A 20,804-nucleotide genomic window follows, 5' to 3' on the forward strand; every position below is an offset into this window, starting at 1 on the left:
TAGTGTGTCTGAGAAAGTCCTCCACAGATGGATTAAAGTCCTTTACACACACACACACATACACACACTACACACACACACACACACACACACACACACACTCTGTGTTTAATATTATTTTACCACTTTAGCCAAAAGCTTTATTCTCCCAACTAACTTCCAGCCATACAGAGGTCATCACAGAGCTCTGTTACTGTACAAGCAGGCATGCAATCCATCTTCAGATTCGGAGGCCCCCGCATGGGACCTCACTCTTTCTCCCCCCTCCTCTCCCCCTCTCCTCATCCTGGCCTGAGTTTGTCTGGAGACGAGGGGTTAAGGAGGAACAGACCCTCTGAAGAGCTGCCTGCTTAACCTCTGACCTTATGGTGTATGAAAGAGAGAGAAAGGAAGAAAGAGAAAAAGAGAAGGAGAGAGAGGGAGGTCTGACAACTGACATATAACTACGCAATTAAATGTAAATACACTGGGTTAGAAGTTTAATGATTTAACAACCTTTCGAAATAAATCTCTGCATGCTACATCCATTTGTTAGTTGAAAATAAGCGTGTTGTAAACTCTGAGCAGGTGTAAGGTGTAAGAGGTTAACTTTGCTGTGAGAGACACAGAAACACGAGATCTAAGGAGAGAGGAAGGAGAGCGAACAGCGGTTTGGAGGGGAGTCTTAGAAAAGGGGGGACCACCAACACACCCCCACCTTTCTTTGTCCTGCATCCCGGCAGACCCCACCCCTCCCTGGGCAGCAGGTTGTCAGTGAAGGGGTCCAGCTGGTGGAGACTGGAGGTGCCAAACAACCTGTCAGAGATAAGAGGAGGCGGACAAGGTATGCACAGCACCCCAGCACCCACACCACTCTGAGTGCAAGACTTAGAGACACTGGGGTCCCTTACACTTGATAAGACAGCAGAGTACACACTGTTACATTTTAAACCATACTCTCTACATTGTTGAATGAGACCGTTGGACACTTTTGGAACATGCATTTGGGAAAAGCTGCAGGCTACTGTTGCTATCAGGTCCTTCATATTGATACATGCATTGGAACTGATAAACTGCACTGCACTTAAAAGAGTTTCCACTCACGAGGTGCTGAACATACTTAAAATAACCCGCTGGGAATGTTAATAGATTGTCTCTGCTGTGTTTGTTGTCTACTCACAAAGAAGAACACTACAACCACTTGACTTACGCAAAAAATCTCTAAAATTTATTCCATTTCGGTATATAAATCTGTCTTTATTTCCATAGAACAGAAAATTGTGTTTGTTTATCACAACTATTTATCACCACTTGGAGATGGAAGGTGAAAACAGAAACAAACTTTCAAAGAGAAACAAATATCTCCAAACAATACCGTCTTGTTGCACAAGTTAACAACAAACTAATCTTTACAAATCTAGAGTAATAAATATTATTAGCGGGAACAAGGCTATAAAAAAATCTCATTTTAACACACACATACTCTCACTCACACACAAATCAAATACATATCAAGGAATGATGAGGATCTGCTTTCTGCATACTGATGGTTTGTAAAGTTAGAGCACCTTCTCACATGTTACTGCATGTAAAACACCTGGGCAAAGATATAAAAACTGCTTCATTACACAAAAATAAACCAAAAATCTCAGCTTGCTTCTATTTTGCACAGTGGGTGCCAAAAATGTTTCTTTACAGTTAGCTTAAAGGAAGAAAGTAATGCTACCCAAATCTGTAGGGAAATGTTTTTAACACAATCTTCTCAAAGCAATGGAGAAATACTGTATGGAGGTGACAGGGAGCATTCAGATTCAAAACAGAGAGACTAAAAAAGAATATTTGAACAAATTGGTCAAACATTGTCACATTTACAGCACTGATTCTTTGTGTTTGCTGAGCAATCCTCGCATGTCAAGGATCAACACTGGACTCATGAATAATTCAGAAACAAACAAAAATGGGACAACACACGCACACATAAAACATGCGGCACTCCAGCGCTGACTGGTCAGCTGGGGATAAAAGAGAGGAGTGCGCTCATTGGCTGGCTCTCTGTGAACGGGGAACGCTGATTGGTCAGCTGGGGGTGACTAAGAGGACAGCGGTGACAGCTGCATGACGCTGAGTAGTGCATTTACCCAGAATGCAGTGGAAACTGTTTACAGGTCCTTCAGCCTGTAGCGTGGTCTAAACAAACTGTTTATCTCTATGGTGCAGCGCCTGGAGCTACTACTGCCTGTCTCATTGGAAATTAACTCATAGCATCCTTGAGCTGAGCTGACATGGGTTTTACATACAAACACGCACACACAGACAACTCATGCCTTTTCTCCTTCACTGAGACTGAGCACGGAGCTGTGCTTTGCTCCACTAAAGAAAAATATGTCTCCCTCAGGCTCTGCTGAGATTATTTTGGTCAGTAAATGTTACTGCCTGTCTGACAGTGGGTTACAATTTACATCCTTCACAATGGAGAGAGTGGGAGTCATTGAGAGGAAAACAGCCTAGTGCTGCTCACGGTCTGGCCTTAACAGGGCTCACAGTGCAAACATTTGGGTGACACCAGTCTTTGGGTTATTTAAAGACAATAAAGTACAACTTTGATTGTGCTGCTCTTTTTTTTTTTTTTTTTAACATCTGACGAGTCATGGATGTCCAAGTCTTTAACGATCCACTGCTCCATCCAGCACGAGGGAGAAACATAACTGACCAATGACACCTCTTCACACAGCACAAAATCACACTTTTCACAAGTATTTTACAAAGGTAATATCACATTTAGTCCGTATTCGGTGCAGCATCTTTCAGAAGAGCAGAAAGAAGGGTCATTGAATTTGAGACGAGGAATCTCTGTCCACTCTGGTTCAGTTAAGAGGCTGCACTCCATTCTGGGACTCCACACCTGATGTGTGTGTGTGTCTCTAGTGTGTGGTAGAGAGGAGGAGACAGGTTGGGCGTGTAGCGATGATACTCTCTGAGAGGAGGGCTGAGCTGCCTGCTGTGAATGTTTTGGGAGCTCTGAGATGGAGGTCCAGAGCTCTGGCTCTGGTAGGGGTCGTGGGTGATGTGTTCTCCCAGCGGCGGAGAGCTCTGGTGGGCTATAGCACTGAGTCGAGAGCCCTGAGGGCTGGAGCTGTAGGGAGGATGAGGGGTGTAAGGCGGGTAGGGTTCCATGGGGGTCATAGCAGAAGGGAGCGGGCAGGTGTATGACCAGGATGCACAGTTGAGTTCATCCAGTCTGGGCTCTGAGCCGGCAAACATGCATGCCTGACGCTGTCCCATGTCTGAGCTGTAGGGGGAGTCAGTGAGACCCAGGGCAGGGTTGTTGGAGAGACCGGGTGGAGGAGGAGGGTAGGAGGAGGGGTGATAGTAAGACTCGCCCTCACTTGGTGAGCTACCAGTGAAAGGTTTCTTGTACGGATGCTGGCGGTTTCCTGAAGAGCAGTTCTCCTCAACTACAAGAGAAACAGGACAGAGAGAAGATATTGTGTTGATTTTCCATTTGACGTTAATGACATTTGAGAACTGGGAAAGTTCCAGCTTAGAATTTCTGACTTCCCGCATTATACAGTTGAAGAAGCTGAGACGAGAACAAAATGTACACATGAGGAAAAGTTGCATTAGTTTGACTTAAAGATCCCCTCCAGACATTTATTCAGACAGATATACAAATAGTGCTTGGAGTAATAATGTGTATCTGATGTGGTTTTATACAAAAAAAAAGTCGGATTTTAACATTAAAATCGTTCTCTCAGTGTATGTGGCAGCTTCAAGTTTCTACATCACACTTGTATAAGTTGCATATTTGACTAAATCACAGTGTTTCAAACACCTTAAAGTTCACTTTATTCTTTGATCAGATTTTACCGATTTTAGATTACATTTTATTTGTATGCCGCCTTGTGTTTATACAACATTTACTACTATGTTAAATAAATAAAAAGGTTAGATAGAAAAATAAAGTGAAAATATATTAGTTTGGTCTTGATACTAAAAAACATAGTTATTTGCAATTATAAGAGTATTGCATTTATACATTTAAACAATACCCAGCCCAATTAACTACAAAGTGTTTATACTCGTCATCAGTGCAGGCCATTCTGCAAAGTAGCAAAGTCCATTGCTTCAGACTAATTCTGCATGTAGGGTCTTGTTTTTTCGATTGAACGACTGATTAGTTAAGTGATCAGTTAAGTGTCACTCAAATAAAGTTTCTCAGTTTGAGTTTCCAGCCAAATGTTTTGTAATATAATTATTTTGTATTTTCAATCTCATTACACTTACACTGTAGAAGCTGTGGCACAGTCATTGGTTGTTATTTACCTATTAACTTTTAGCTGTTGATTAATATGTCTGAATAAATCCATGCACGCATGTGTGAATGACCAGACATTAAAATGTTCATACAGCTGTTGCCTCAGTAAATCTGATGCTAATTACACAGTTTGCAAACACAAACTGAATGTCAGTCACAGCACTAATTAGTGTAAATCTTCTCAGATTTATTTCCCAGGCAGCCACTAAAAAGGGTATCTTTTTTTTAGTTGGTTACATGTTACATACAGTAGTCATCATCATTACCCTTCAGCATCAACATTTCAAAACTTATCTCATGGATGCAAAGCTTTCTGGCCACCATCTCTGAAATCTGGGACCACCAAGAGGACGAGTTTTCAAAATTGTCCCTGCAGCAACGGCATTGTCAAGAGGATGATGTGAGTGTGCCTTTGTAACTCAACTGACAAAAAAATATATAATCGATTTTTCACAGTGATTATTCTTGCTTTTCATACTAGCTGCCTGAGAGTTAGGTAATCAATCTTAAAGCTTAAAAGTTCCGACAATAGTTAGCGGTAACAGTGAGTATGGATATTTGTAATCAATAACATGTAAAACCACTGTAACGGTCCTTTAACCTTCAAATATTGCAAATAACCTGCAAACAGACACTTATTTTGCACAAATTGGAGGAGTCAGAAATGACCAGTTCGTGTTTTAAGTGATATTTTCTTACTTGAATTAGGAAACATTAGGCGATGTAATAATAGTCACAATTGTGACTTTAATAATGAACTTTCAGGTGAGAAAAATACACAATTATTTCCACTATTACAAAAAGTATTCCAATACATGGAATACATAAACCCTGTGTCAGGGAGCGAACTAATGGAATTCCTTTTTATATCTTAGCTTAGGTTCATTCCCACAGTGCACTGAAGGCAGAGACACACAGCTTCCTCCTACCTTTCCTCTTGGTGCAGTGGTACACCTGCTGCTGCTGGCCATGCTGCAGGTGAGGATGAGGCAGGATGTAGTGTGGGGGGGGAGCTCAGCAGCTCCTGGGGACTGCTGCTGTTCAAGCCATTCTCACAGCTGTAGGGGGACCCGACGGCTTCAGGGGAGCCCCGCAGACCCCGACCCTCCCCACTGAACGGACTACCAGTGGAGCAGGCTCTCTGACGGACAGTACTGCGAGGGACCACAGGGAAGTCCTTACTGAAACAGAAAAGAGATGTGAGCTGAGAATTACAGCAGAAGCAACAATTTGCATTTGATGTTGTTATGGCTTCAGGTATTCTGCGCAAATCTGCCTCTCCTGATTCTGTACAGGTATTTCTGTTAGATTAAATTCTGCCTGGTTGTGTTTGTGTTCTTGTTATTTTTTTCCCCCTTTTTCTTTCAAGTCAACTTAGCTGTTCTCAATCCTTTCAGCCCTGTACACACTGCCCTCTTGGTGAACTCTGTGGTATGTAGGGGACAGCGGGCCACATCTCCCTGACTCTTGCTGAGATAGTGACACACACTCACGCACACTGATGCACACACTCACACAGTTGGTGCTGTTGTGAGATAATTCGCCGCTCTAAAAATAAACATCCATCCGTGTGTCACTTCAGATAGACTCTCCTCTGCTCTCCTCTCCACCAACCACAGTAACACAGGGGTGCTGCATTTAATACAACCCCTCACTCCTCTCCCTCCCCTCAGTAACAGCCTCTCCTATTGGCGTATTAAAATCTCTAAACTGCCTGCCACAACAGCGCTTGAATTGAGATTAGTCCAGCACCATGTAGGGCCATCAGCTGATCAGCAGTGACAGTCTAGCAGACCAGCAGCAATGTGATATCATCTATCTATCGATGCTCGATATGACGTGTTTGTGCTGCACGTTCTGGACGAGGTTTCAGGCTAAGATCAACCTTCAGGTGACAATGGCTCACATCTCTTTATACCGCTTGGCTCCACTCATGCACACACACGTCTTTGACCATATGCACCCCATCATAACAACCCTCATGTTGCTTCTTATGAAGGCGAAACACGCACGCAAGACACTGAAAGCTGTACTCACCCTTGTAGCTTGGCCATGCGATGCAACTCATTGTCGTCGCTGCCTCTGAAGCCCTTTGCAAAAGGATTGTTCTCTATCTTCAGCTGTGTAATCTGAGCACAAGACAGAGAGAGCGTTACACCACAGCACGCACAGGCCCGAAGAAACACACAGTTTCATGCAAGTCCAGACACACACAGGCACATTTGTTTTTTTATCCATTCTTTTCATTGAGTGAAAGCCAATAGTTTACTATTCGTCAGAGGGTCTGCAGATGTTAAAAGCAGCCCCGCTGAAGCTCTGCATGGCCAACATTCCTCAGCTGCTGGTGTTTTTAACGGACAGTGTCCTCGCCAGCTGACACAGAATAAACTGTTTACCCAAACAGTCGCCAGGTTTAAGGATTTCAGGCCAAAGCTTTTAGAGGTTCAGAGCTCGGAGCTTTGATGTTAAGTCTTCAAACTTTTCTCGGTGATGTCATGGAGGGAAACCTCGGTGCTGTGTGTCCATCACGCAGCAGGCGAGCGGACTGGAGCTCCGACACGAGCTCGGGTCCAAACAAACTTTGAAGAGCTGATAACACTGACAGCCTCCATCAAACTACTGGCTCAATAGTTCTCATTTCTATACTCCATTGTTGGAACTAACGTGAGTGTGATACCAGTAGTATTTGTTACTGCATGTATGATGAAAAAATTTAATTTTCAGGGGTTTTTTTACACACTAACCGATTTCTTTTAAACAAACGTAATAGTGTAGAAAAGTACAAATTATTTCAAATTCTCAAAACTAATTCAATGGTCACTTTGTCTACTGCTACTGTTTTATTACTACCACTAATAATAATAATAATAATAATAATAATAATAATAATAATAATAACAATAACAATAACAATAATAATAATAATAATATAAATTAGTAGTAAAGTTTGAAATACAAAATGTGTATTTATTACAATACACTTTTTATATACATACATTTAACTACTATTAAAAATTCTTTTTATTAAGTTTATACAAAAAAAAACTACAATACAGTAAAAATAAAACAATACAGTATAAACTTTGGCTTCTAAACTTAATGCTGTATCCACTATTGTAAATAAATAAATGCACCTTGATAGATTAAATACTTGTTGTAGACCTATTTTTAGAGCCTTTTCTATGTGAGTGGGTTTGGTATTTTTACACATTCTTATACAATAAATAAAAGACTTTAGAATTTAGGCAACTATTTTGTCAAGTGAGCAATTGTATAGATATACTATCTAAAAAATGAAGATAAATAACAATGAACAACAATAAACTGTAAAATTATAGTTGAAATTTAATTATGTTATTTGTGTTAGATATCTTGTGAAATCTTAACCAGCAGAGCGGCTTAAACCTTTCAGCAATCTGTCTTTCTAATAGATGCCGAGGAAACCGGATCAACCAAGATCAAGGGAAAGAAACAGGTCATTACAGACCAACACTCACACACTCTCTCACACGTGCTCACACACACGCGCGCACGGATAATTCACTTTTGGACGTGTTTACAAATACTGAGTAAGGACACATAAACAAAGAAGATGCAAATTGACTTTCTGGATACAAAAGACGGACAGTAATACAAACAAAGGCAAAACTGTCCGTCTGTGTGCATGTGAGTGTGTGAGAGACAGAAGTTTAAATGTGGCCAGTGACCAAAGACAGATCTTCACACGCTTATCTAAATGCTCATAAATTTGACAGTAGAACAGTTCTGATTCAAACACATAAGACTTTGAGATCCATTTCTATAATTGTTAGAATAATAACAAGGCGGCCTGTTGCTCCAGCCTGTCAAAAAGCAGTACAGTAATCATTTTTGTGTTTTTTTAAAACCTCCAATAATTGCATTAGTTTTATCCATAAAAAGAGATTCAGGTGGGAACTCTCAAAAACACATAAAGTGGGGTTTTAGTTGTTATATTCTTGCAGTGTTTTTGTGCACTGTGTGCTGTGTGAAGCGCACCTTGTGGTTCTGGTAGGACGTCACAGCGATGAAGGCAGTTTCAGAGAAGACGTGGGTGCAGAAAGCCGTGTTTTTTGAGCCGAAACCATTATTCTCGTCCGCCTTGACAATGTGGAGACGAGGCTGGTACTTGTGCATGGAGTTGAGTATTATCTGCACAGGGGAGAGATTGAGAAGGTGAGGTTGACAGACTTGAATGGCTTCCAGAAACCCACTGGCAGACATTGGGAACTGGACAAGAGGTCAGGTGGAGGGTAAACCCATTTTATGTCAAGGTAGCCAGATTTCTTGCATGACATGAACTTTAAAGACAGAGATCCACAGTTTACATATTTGTGGGATCAAACTGATATAAGCCAAGAGGAAAAATAAATCAAGTTTTGTTAAGGCTTTAGCCAGGATTTTAAAAATACTGATGTCAAATGTCCTGCATGATGAATGAAAAATATAGTTTTGCCTGATACAATTACCCTAAAACTTCAAATAATACCCCGGGCTTTTATTTGCTTAAATCACTGAACTCCCCCTGCCTTTATTGGGGACAGGCCTCTATTTGGGACAGGCCTTTAATTCCTTTAGCACAAAAATAAACTAAACTCTAACTGCTGCTTCTCTTGAGTTTTGGTCAGCAAATTTGACAACTAACATGATTATTTGTCACTTAGGTTTTTTTCTTTCTTTTTTTTTTACCAATTTACCGGAAATTATAAATTAAAAAAAAAAATAATTTTGGGTTTGATATTTTTATTAAAAAAATAGTCAAATTTGAATCAACTAAGGGTTTTAAGAGGTCATTTATACATCAAGTTATAATTTCTATAGGAAATCCAAACGACTTAGGCCTCTATTGGAGACCCGGTGGGTTTAAGGTTTTATAGTCAAGATAATTTCTTAAATCCAAACCGTTGGAGACCTGCGTTTATTTGTCAAAACGGGTAGCCACACCAGGCTTTTAAAAGAGACCATTAAGGACCCTGCTTTTATTGGACATTTTACGGTATGTAGGAGACAGGTAAATAACTTGGTATGTGTATGCTATTTGTTTTACTCTAAATGTCTTATTTTAATGCCAATATTACCCCCCAAAAACATCTTGAAACATTTTAAATCAAAGCTGCAATTTGTTTGGTGTTTTCTCTCAACCACATAGACAAGGATCTGAAATGATGTAAATAAAGCCTACATTTTAAAATATAATTCAATGTAATCACTGATCATTAACCTGGTTGACTATTTCAGCTGAACTTTTTTGGGGAAAATGTATTTGACTTATTAAAAGTTGTAACACAAGTTTTTTTTAACTCCAAAAACTTGTTGAAACCAACTACATAAAAATTTAACTAACTAAATTTTGTAAGTTAAAAACATTCTTGATTAAGCAGCTTTTACTAGAAATTAATAGTTATAGAAAATAAGTTACAGAAACATGACTGGTTAATACTTTTTACTAGGTTTTTTCTTTTTTAAATTCACAGTACAAGTAAAGATTACAAAAGTCAGTATCACTAAAAATTACTAGTAAAAACTACTTAATCAAGAATGTAATTAACTTACTAAATTGTTAATATTGTTAGTATTACTTAATATTTTCGATAATAATAAATCAGGTTTCCCAGTGAAGGTTTTTGCTCTTGGTCTCCACTTACTAACAGAAGTCTGTAACATTGTTTGGAGACACCAGTAATGTAAAACTATAACAACTTTACGCATTCAGCGCACAATCTGAACTATTTCCCATGACACCGGCTGCTCCACAAGTGGTTTTTAATTGGATCACGGCCCTCTGTGTATACGCGCGCTCACGGGCGCGAGCACGTTTGTTTATCCAGGGGGGCTCAGTTTAATCGCAGTGACATGTCCGCCGGTGACATGTGTATTAGCTAATGGACTTTAGACTCACTGAAATCATTACGAATAATTTAACAAAGCTGAGAAGATGATGTTTTCTGTTTGTTGCTGCTCACCTGCTTCCACTGTGCCTGTAGTTTAATACAGTGTGTGTGTGTGTGTGTGTGTGTGTGTGTGTGTGTGTGTGTGTGTGTGTGTGTGTGTGTGTGTGTGTGTGTGTGTGTGTGTTACTGTGGGGGTGAAAGAAAGCTCGGTGGAGATGAGTCTCTGCTGTTGAGGCTGATTTGTGCTGTGTTGTGAAGTCTGCTGAGTTATATTCAGGAGAATGAGCTGCATGTGCAGCCAGCTGAGACTGCCTACCTAACTGGACCTGTGAGTGTAAGTTTGTGTAATATTTCTTCTTAAATTAAAAACATCATTCGGGGTTAATGATCTAAAATGCATATTATGGCTCTTTGATGGGCCAATAAACAATTTCCAGTAGGGAATGTTTGATTTGTGTCCTTTTTTTGTTATAGCCGAAACATTTGAGGGCCACTATTCAACTTTTTTTTAGAATATTTTCTTGTTGTGTGCAGAAACAGAAATCCACCACATTAGCAAAACACTATGAAGAAGCCAGACTCACATGTCCGAAGGGGTCCAGGTGGTTGTTGGTGAGTTTGAGCTTCTGGAAAGAGACGAGCTGGCGGCTCCAGTGCGCCCCGGTGGCGGGAGAGTCCGGGTGAACATACAGCCTCCCGGGCATCGCCGGCTCTGCCTTTCCCGTTATCGACCTATACAGGCCGAGAAAATGCAGAAAATCAGAAATCCGTCAGACTGTGACACTCATTGGGTCACAGTGGTTTGTCTGACCGGCCGTGCAGCGCTCAGCCCGGCGCCCCGTGGCGCAGGCGGCCTGCACTGCCGCCGGCTGCAGAAGGCCTGTCTGCTGCTTTAATTAGACAAACACAAAATGCACCTTGTTTTGATGAAGTTTTTACAGATACCCACATCTGGACCTTGGCTTAGTCGACGCAAATGAACTCGGTGTCCTCCGAAAAGTATTATTTCCTGCTGGAGAGCTGTTTTTGTTGTGAGGCCGTTAATCTAACTGCTGAAAAAACTCCAATCGCCACAAAACAACAACCACAAGGACCTCAGACGTCCAAGAAAGATGCAAGTTTAACCACTTGGACTGTTTTCTCGCCTTCTAGCAGCAGACACAGAGAGGACAACCTGTTTGAGTGGGCTTCGTTCAGCGCATTCATTTTTAATCAACCTGTTCAACGCGCGGAGGCGAGTTTCGGGCTGTAATACGAAAAACCAAATAACCAAAGACGTTTCCAGCTCTGAACGAACAATAAAGGTCCTGAAGAAATATTGTTATTGTGTTTTAAAAGTAGTTTTGAGTCTGAAAACAATGCAGTGCTGCTTTGGTGTAAAAAAAGAAACAAAAGAAGTCCATCTGATGCTCTTCAGTCAGGGGATCATACTAGTTTATAACTGTAGAAGAAAATTAATTAAAAATCCTTTAATATCTCATGGATATTTACTCATAATAACAGTTATAAAAAAAGGCCATCTATCAGGACAAATAAGATACTTTGAGTCTGTAACGCCTAAAGGTCAAATAACATGACCTGTCAAAAATGAACAAAAAAAAATAAGAGAATATTAAAAAATATAATTGCCTGTATATATTTTGCAGTAGAAGGGATCAATCACCCAACTTCCTCCTTTATAAAAGCCTCCAGGCTACCACCGACTTATCTCTATAAACACGGAGCGCCTCCATTAGCTCCGAGCTGAGACTTTGTGTCACAGTTCATCCACAGACTCCCGTTTCCGGCCCGTTACGTGATAACAACCCAGTGTCTGATGCTTTTGAAGAGGCAGAGCATTGATGGATCTCAGTGGAGAGTCGGGATTTTCCCCGCAGCACAACTGAATGGGAGAGACTTTAATCCAGGTCCGTGCCGTCTGTCCGCCCGGTGAACCCTTCTGATTTAACCGGCGGGCAGGCACGGGGGTAAACACGGGGAACTAGGCCATCCCAGACTGCAAGAAGGACCTTTGCACGGTGCAGAAAGCGAGGATGGAGAGCAGGGTAAAAACCCCACAGCGACACGGCTTACCCAAAGGTTTTTTAGAGGTTTTAGGCTGAGATTTATAATGTAAAATTCACGTTGGCGCACATATTAAGAAAGTATAGGAATGGGCATACTGTGCGTAAATGTGGGAAAAAACAGGCTTATTTTATTTATTTATTTATTTATTTGGACTAGTGGTGGTTGTGTACGTTCATTCCGTAAAACGCATGATGTTTAAAAGTTTACTATCATTAACAAATACTAGGCTGACCCGCACGGCTCTAATAGCCAACACCACTCTGAAGATTTGTGGATTAATCTTAGTTTGTGTACAGATGTTGGAATGTACGAACCATTTGTTATCTGCGAATTTGTAGCGATGGTCATCCGCCGGGACGATGTCCATCAGGAGGATGTACTTGGTTTTTGGGTTGAGTCCTGTGACCTTCACCTTGTAGCTCGGGAACATCCTCCTACAGGGGAAGACGGCCAGAAAAATATCAATATTCCCTCTTTCTATGACAGATTTAAATGATAAAACACCTGAAGTTATATAATAAAATGCAGCATTGTTGGGCCACATCTGAGATTCATAAAAATCTATATCATCCATTCACTGCAGCGTTTTAGCATCAAATCAGACAAATTGAATTTACCCAAAGTTAAAAACATCTCTAGTCAACACACAGTGATTTCTTCCTCCTACCTTCCAGCCTTGGTGATGATCATTTCAGTTCCCACTTCATCAAACTTCGTCCAAAGTTCCCTGTCATGAAGGAAAACTTTGATTCCCTCCATCCCCTGCAGCAAAATATAAACAGTTCTCACTACAACTGCAGAGAAAGTCACATTAAAGCAGGACACAGGCCCCCAAAAGGAAACACACTTCCATTAGATTTCTGAGAATATAATTTAAATTTAAGTAAGAGTGATTTATATCTCTGAACTAATGATAATGTTGTTTATGATATAAGTTATTTAACAGCGAGGTGAATATTTTTGCATCAATCATTTTTTTTGATTTAATTTATGGAGCCCAAAAAAAACCTCCAAACTATTTATGCGTTTTAATCAATAATTAATAATCAATATTTACATTGTGGTCGGCGGTACAGGCCGGTACCTGCTGGCTGGACGCGGTCTGCGGGGAAGCTGGTGAGTTTAAGGTGTAGCTGTGATTCTCATGTTTGGTCTCTTTTGGGGAATCCATGCAGTCCGAGTCCGGACGCTCTGCAAGGCCGAACTGGTCCCCTCCGTTTGCCATGTCCCACTGACACACACACACACACACACACACACACACACACACACACACACACACACACACACACACACAGGTTAGTATTATGTATTATGTGCATTTGATATACACATAACACTCGCTTTTGCTCGTGTTAAAAATTTAATGAGAAATAGTTTCCTGTTTAATAGAGTTAGTGGTTTTCAATGAGCATCTTACAGTTAATTAACTACAAAGAATATAATCTGAAACATGTCTTTTGGGGCAAATTAGTGTCAGTATTAGTCAGAATTATGATAAAAAAATATATTTAATATGATATTTCTGCGACCGACAGGACAATAAGCAACGCCAACTGTTGTACTGGCTTTGGATACACACAGAGGACCTTAATGTTGACACTGTAACTGATCCAATAACCTAATTACAGACTTCCACTTTGTGAAAATGAGATTAGATTCTATAATGAATAGAGCCAATAGTACAATTTAACACATAGGGTCATAATGTCACACAGCACCAAGGATGGAGGTTTTATTATTATTATTTAGTTTTATTTCTGTGCACTGTACCAAAAGTTGAATTTAAAAATAAGTTTTAAAAAAGGCAATTAAATGTGCATGAACTTGAACTTTAACATCCGTATCATCATGCATATTTATGTGGTAATAACCAGATTTCAGACTGTATTATAGTCAGAGTGGTCAAAATAAAAATTCGTAATCATCTTTTTCTATTTCGACCTTAATGCGGGAGGATAAGTGGAGCTCGCAGTGTTACAACAGCTGGACTCTTTGTTAAACTACAGCCTACATGCTGTTTAAAAATGGAAGCAGCTCTTAAAGTGCATATCACTGACATCAAATAAGCTAACCACAGCCTGTGTCTGGCATCTGCGTGCGTGCGTGTGTGTGTGAGTGTGTGAGTGTATATATATTTTGGATGGTCTCCCTGAGGGCCTTTACCTCAAACGCACTTCTCTGCTCTCCCTGCAGAAAACACGCTCATCCTGCTCCTGCGCGCTCTGCAGCCTGTTTTAGTAGCCTGCCTTGATGTCCACTAAATTATTATTATCTTTTTTTTTTTAAATCCAACTGTCCAGATGTTGCGGTGTCGGTTCTCAAAAATCCACCATGTTCCATGTGCGGCTCTGAAATATCATCGGGTTAGTTTCTGGCTCCACTGTCCGTCTCCCTGCGCGCAACCCGCGGCTCGGTCCGCTCCGCTGCCTCCCGCCTCCAGCCGGCTGCTGTGGACGCTGAATCCCGTTCAAAGCGGATGTAATTTCCTCCTCGTTTATATCGCCCCTCTCTTTATTGCCCTCACTGACTTAGTGGCAGCCCTGATCTGAACCCCTCATCAGATGCTTCATTACAAATGGAGTCCGCCTCACACTCTCTGCCCTCCCCCTTCTGCCTTTCCGGCGCTCCCATAGGTCTGCACGACGCATCGGTATCTGCACCCCAAATCACGGCTGTGACATTGGCCAATCACAAACACACACACACACACACACACACACACAAACATAGACCAACGCACACGCACGCGCAATCAGTCGAGGATGATTTATTTTTCAAAAGCATTTTTATTGATTCTCAGAGTCTGTTTGTCAGAGAGAGAGAGAGAGAGAGAGAGAGAGAAGAGAGAGAGAGAGAGAGAGAGAGCTGATCCTTTATAGCTTTCTCGTTTGATTTCACATCACACAAACCACAAAATGACTGTTGACTCTTTTTCTCCCCCCAAAAAATCTGGATTATCAATCAATCAATCTGTCCTGATTGATCAAAGAAAAGTTATTGTTTGTTAAAGTCAGAGAAAGTTGGAATATTTTACTCACGCATTCATTAAACCTTTTGATGTGAGAGGAAGAGGAAGACTATAGGTAAAATTATGGAAATGAAAAGGAGAAAGAGGTATTTTATTATCTATTTTACCCACATTTTGAGGTAACTCATCTCCAATCCCACAATTTAAAAGAAGATACCTGTTAAAGAATGGCAGGATTTATTTTACCTGTTGGCCCAGGGTACTAAAAAGAAATCAATAACAGACTATAGATTCCTGTCAGTGCCCTATATTGGTGAATAAAACACACAAATATAACCTGTTACTGCACATAAACACAACCAAATGTGATTTTGTTTGTGCATTTCCTAAAATGATTTAAAAAAAATAATAAAAAAACCCACAGGCCTAATCTGAGGGGCACACCCATGTTATCTCACACATATTAAAGATCCAGGCTCGGGAGGCCTGTAGCAACAGCAGCAGCGGGTCGACACGAGCGCGCATCGCTTTGACTGGATTAGCCTACTGTATCCTGATAATCGGAGGCATCCAGAGTTTAAAGTTGAAGGGGTCATCGGGAGGTCAACATGCCGGATCCCTCAGTGTACCATCTCTACCGATTTCTGCAACCGTGCCCTCGCGTTTTCCTCCTTCATCCTGAACACAACCTGCTCATTCAGAGTGTCTGTGGGCACATTTACGCACCATTAACTATTTTCTGGTTATATTTTATTTAATTTACGCGAGAGGTCTGTGATGTTGACTATTCCTCCATTGTAACGGTATGTGTCGAGATGCAGCCTATAGCAGGCACAAGGGAACATTCAGCTATAGAATATACTGTGGCCTGTTATTGGTATACTAAATTTGAATAAAAACTGAAATACAACATAAAAAACACGAAAACAAATAGTCATACAGCATCAAAATGAAACAAAATAGTGCAGCCTGTAGGAAATTTTTGTGCGTAAAAAGTGCCCCGTTTTTTGCGCTCCTGCAAGTGCCTATGTTCTGTTTAAAAAAAGCACCAATAAGTGCAGCTCTTACCGTGTTTAAATATGAAATTCCCCGGTGATAGACCCCTCAGCTCGGTGCAAAGCCTCTCGTGCAAAGCGCGACAAGCGGGTGCTGCAGTGAGATCGCGCTGCCACTGGGAGACTGGATCTGTGTCCTGTGTGTGTGTGTGTGTGTGTGTGTGTGTGTGTGTGTGTGTGTGTGTGTGTGTGTGTGTGTGCGTGTGCGTGTGCGTGTGTGTGTGTAAATGCAGACCCATCAAGTTTCCCGATCTGCTCTGATACACTACCAATAAGCCTATCAATTAATACACACACTCGCAGACACACGCTGTTTACGCTGATGTCTCCAAACAGCTCTCCGCTTGGGAAATTATAAAGTACGATTAAAAATCATTTTTTTACTGTTCTTCTCCTGATTTAACGTTTATAATGGTAAAGTCGCCTGTACAGAGGAATTTAAGGAGCAAACGACAAATCCCGACTTTGCTGATTCGACTTTTTATGAGTAAGTTTCCAGAGCAATATATTTTATTTTGTAAATGTAAAAGTCAATTAAGATAACACACAGTAGCTTATTTTACTCATGTAAATATTGTACATGTTAGCGTGTTGCTGTCGGTTTACAAAGATTACTCTGAATAATGTTGATCACATTATCTGTGTACTTGTTGGAGGTCAACTTGAGCCCCTTTAAAAACCCACAGGTCATTTATTTGACTAAACGGAAATAAACAGACGTGTCAAATAAAATAAAATAAAATGCAGATCTGAATATTGTTTTAAATGAAGAAAGAGTATTTTGCATTCAAATAATAAAAAATAATAACACGAAAAAGCTGCTTCAACAAGAGTTCAGGTTTAATTATCATACATTGCTTTAAATCAGCTGTTCCTCACTCGGCAGTTACATCCCGAATAGGTTAAAATGCTGACTCTTATTAATTATTAACCTCTACATTTTTAATCCTTCCCCACAGACATGGTTAGTTACACCACTACTCTTCAGAAAAAGGGAAAATAAAAAAACAATCTCTCTGTTTTTTCCTTTGTAAAAATTCATTATTATAAAGAAACAAAACCTAGAAACGACTTTCTAGTCAAAATAAGTAATTTACTAACTGATGGGTCGCTGCAGTATGTTACTTTATTTTGAAAATCTGAAATTATTTTGTGTGTTTGGGGGAAAAAAAATTCAGTTTCATCAAATAGGCTACAGTATTTTCCGAAAAGTTCTGGAAACCTTCCCCCGTTAGAGGTTAAAATTACCCAATCGAAAAATACCATGGTACATATAATCCGACTAATTGACGTAAAGTCACACAGTTGAATTTTCTGATTCTTTCGTTGTTTATAAACGCCAATTTATAATCTAAAAACACAAAATCATCAGACAATATAACATTTTTTCGAATGCTATTGTCTTCTACTTAATAACAAAAGACATTAACAAAAGCAACTAATCAATATTTTAAAAAGTTACCATTAAAATATAACAGCTGGAATATACTAAATAACCAACTCAGTGTTCATAAATCATACAAAACAGTAACTGAAATTTAAATAATTCTTCAGAAAACAAAAATTATTTTCTTATATATCAGAAAGCTGATCTAAATGTTTCATTATTTTATATCTGATTGCATGTCCTAGTCCTTAAATAATATGAAAATCATCTTTTCCTAAATGAAATATTTATTATTTGAAACCTGTATTAAGCTATACACATCACAGGTAGTGCTCATTAATGTCTACCTGAATATATTTAGATCAATTTTTTGTGCTTTAAATCTTAAAATTATTTTAAAATATTGAGTAATTAATCCCAATCTTAAACTGGGTATGGCTTTTTGGACTGTAGCTCTTCATTTTATCCCACAGTTGTTGGTGTATGTAGAAGAAAAAAAAAAGTGAGAGGCAAAGGTTTCAATAATACCTGAAATGAGGTGGCGGTGGTGGCTGGACGGCTCATTATTGTCCCATCCTGGCTTCAGCTGACTGGATCCTCTGTTCTCTGTCTGGAGGAAGTGGTGACGGGGTCCCAGACCTCCTGCACTCAGCGGGTCTGTCTCACACACCTCCAGCCCAGCCAGAGCGAGTGTGTGCGTGTGTGTGTGGCATTAGAGGGCAAGGTCAACCCATTTCTCTGCAAACAATCACATCACACAGGGCAAAATACATTCCAACCCCCCCCCACAACCTCCAGTTTGTAAGGTGGTCTGATGTGGGAACAGCGGAGGGTGGGGGTTTGGAAGCGGTCCAGACGGGGGGCCTCCAAGACCAGATGAAGGAAAACCTGTTCCACATTAATATGACTTCATATTACGCATGTTGGAGACACAGGCTTAGTTAAATGTTAGTAACTCAGAGTATGTGATCTGACTGAATGTGCATTCAGATGAGATCACTTAGTGGTTTAGTGGTAAGTGAAGAGGTTTACATCTCACACATCAGACCTCTAAACACTCTACATCCAAAAAAATAAAAATCTTTATGATTGAAACGGCGAAAAAAATACATAAAAGTAGGAATTATAAGCTGAAGAATGTGAGTGTTGTGACTTATCATGAGCTGCATTACAGTGATATTCTCCCAAACATTCAATACACTGATCAGATTGGTTCAATAGTATCAGCTGATTGGTATGTATGGAGGAACTCGCCAGAGAACTCTTGAAAAGGAGGGTCAATCACCAGTATAGCTCCAATTATAGTGCATATTCCCATGGGAAAAAAGCCTCTTTTGATCAAAATTAAACTTATCAATTAACCAATAATCTTCATGTTTCACAGTGTCTATCTGTAGTATCCATTACTTGTGCTTGACATTACACAGTGACACAAATGTATAATGATTGTACAACACACAAGCAACTGACACCACATTTTCTGTACTACTGAATATATAATATGGCTGAATACCATTTCATTGATTATGAAATTTTTGTCAATATAACGCTTATTTGCAGCCAACTGAGTATAAATGACCACTATTTTTGGTGTAGGATGAGCAACAGTTCTTATTCAGAGTCAATCAATGTTTACTGATTCTATTCTTCTTTTCTAATGAGGCTATATTCTGATTTTAACTCTATTGTTGGGACTTTTATTTTGAAGGGGACATACCAGTTGGTGTAGATGCGCAAAACTGCAAGTGTCGAGCACAGGAAACTGTTGTATCTGTTCCACAGCAGCTGGCACATGATCCTCAAGTCATAATTTTTGTCATGCTTTTACATTGTGATTGATATTGAATGGAATTATGGGTAACCGAGTTTCAAAGAGAACAGGACTGCTCTATTAGCTCGTTAATGCACAGTCTAGACACAGTAGACCTAGACAGTATGGTGTGTTGCAGCTCCCTCTAGTGGCGTCCTTCTGCAAACAGCACTAACAGTGGAACGATTGAAAACAAAGAAATCAATGTGACAAAGTCCAAAAGAAAACCCCAAACAAAACACACTATTTTCAATGTCTTCATCGTGAACATATTACATACCTGAGCTGAAGCCACTGAACAAGCAACACAGCATAACCATTCAGCAGCAGTGACTTTATTTAGGGGTGAAAATCACCAGAGTGTAATGACATCAGAAAGAGGCAGAGAGAGAGAGAGAGAGCAGTCTGGTGCAGAGTCATCCATGTGGGAACATTAACATTTAGGGGAGCAGTGTGTCTGTCTGCCCTCCGAGCTGCCTGTCACTCACAGGCGTCAGACTGAAGTGCTACGTGACCTTTACATCATGTTTGTGCAGAAATTAAACCTTGAAGGCTTATAGTGTGTCACCATGTTTTCAGACTTTTTTATCTCTTTATTGTTTCTAGAGATGAGAAGCTCACCAGAGGAGTTGATTATATTGTTGGAAGATTTTAGATCAGGTTTTTAACAGGCCTGTAGTCTGCCATCCCCATCACCTTCTTTTATTAAACTAACCTAAACTTTCATCCCCGTTGGTCCTGCCACATGTTTCTGCTTGGATTTCTCTCAGCACCCATAGGAGCTCTATCTTTAACAGACTGAAAACTCATTTCAACACAGCTGACATTTCACAGGCACTCAGGGCCTTTTTACCTACAGACACAATTTAAACTGTTCTTTGGAGACATTTTAGTCTCGCTGGCTCTGCAGCCACACAGCTGCACTGGGAGGCAGAGAGGGAAGTGGACGAGGTCAGGATAGACTTTTAGGCGTTTTACCTAATGGACCTTTGCACTGGACGTGTGAAGCACTTCACTTAACACAGCCTCTAGGCACTAGATTGGCATGTGCATGCTTGTGTTTGTGTCTACATGGCGTACACGTGTTTAAGGTGACAGTATTAAAGGTCAAATACGTTGGTCCTGACCATCTGCATGCCTGGAAGTTGGATATATTTGCACTTAGGAGAGAAAACACAGATAAAACTTTAAAAGTCGAAAGGACCAGTATGTAGGATTTAGTGGCATCTAGTGGTGAAGTTGCAGACCGTAAGTAAGTGAACTCTGCAGGCCTGTATTTGACAACCTGGGAATGAGAACAGGCCTTTGTGC

General features: G+C 40.3%; 1 protein-coding gene across 1 annotated transcript; it reads right to left on the reverse strand.

The window, feature by feature from the left end:
- Positions 1 to 1,185: 1,185 nt before the first annotated feature.
- tbx5b (T-box transcription factor 5b) lies at positions 1,186 to 14,971 on the reverse strand. The gene is given in 10 exon segments (XM_051422851.1): positions 1,186 to 3,434; positions 5,224 to 5,306; positions 5,308 to 5,475; positions 6,332 to 6,423; positions 8,312 to 8,464; positions 10,788 to 10,935; positions 12,585 to 12,704; positions 12,938 to 13,032; positions 13,328 to 13,501; positions 14,437 to 14,971. Coding segments are annotated over 9 exon segments (1,614 nt in total). The 5' UTR covers positions 13,496 to 13,501; positions 14,437 to 14,971; the 3' UTR covers positions 1,186 to 2,847.
- Between the last annotated feature and the right edge of the window lie 5,833 nt (positions 14,972 to 20,804).

Source organism: Dicentrarchus labrax, unplaced genomic scaffold (genome assembly GCF_905237075.1).
Source record: "Dicentrarchus labrax unplaced genomic scaffold, dlabrax2021, whole genome shotgun sequence".
NCBI lineage: Eukaryota > Metazoa > Chordata > Actinopteri > Moronidae > Dicentrarchus > Dicentrarchus labrax.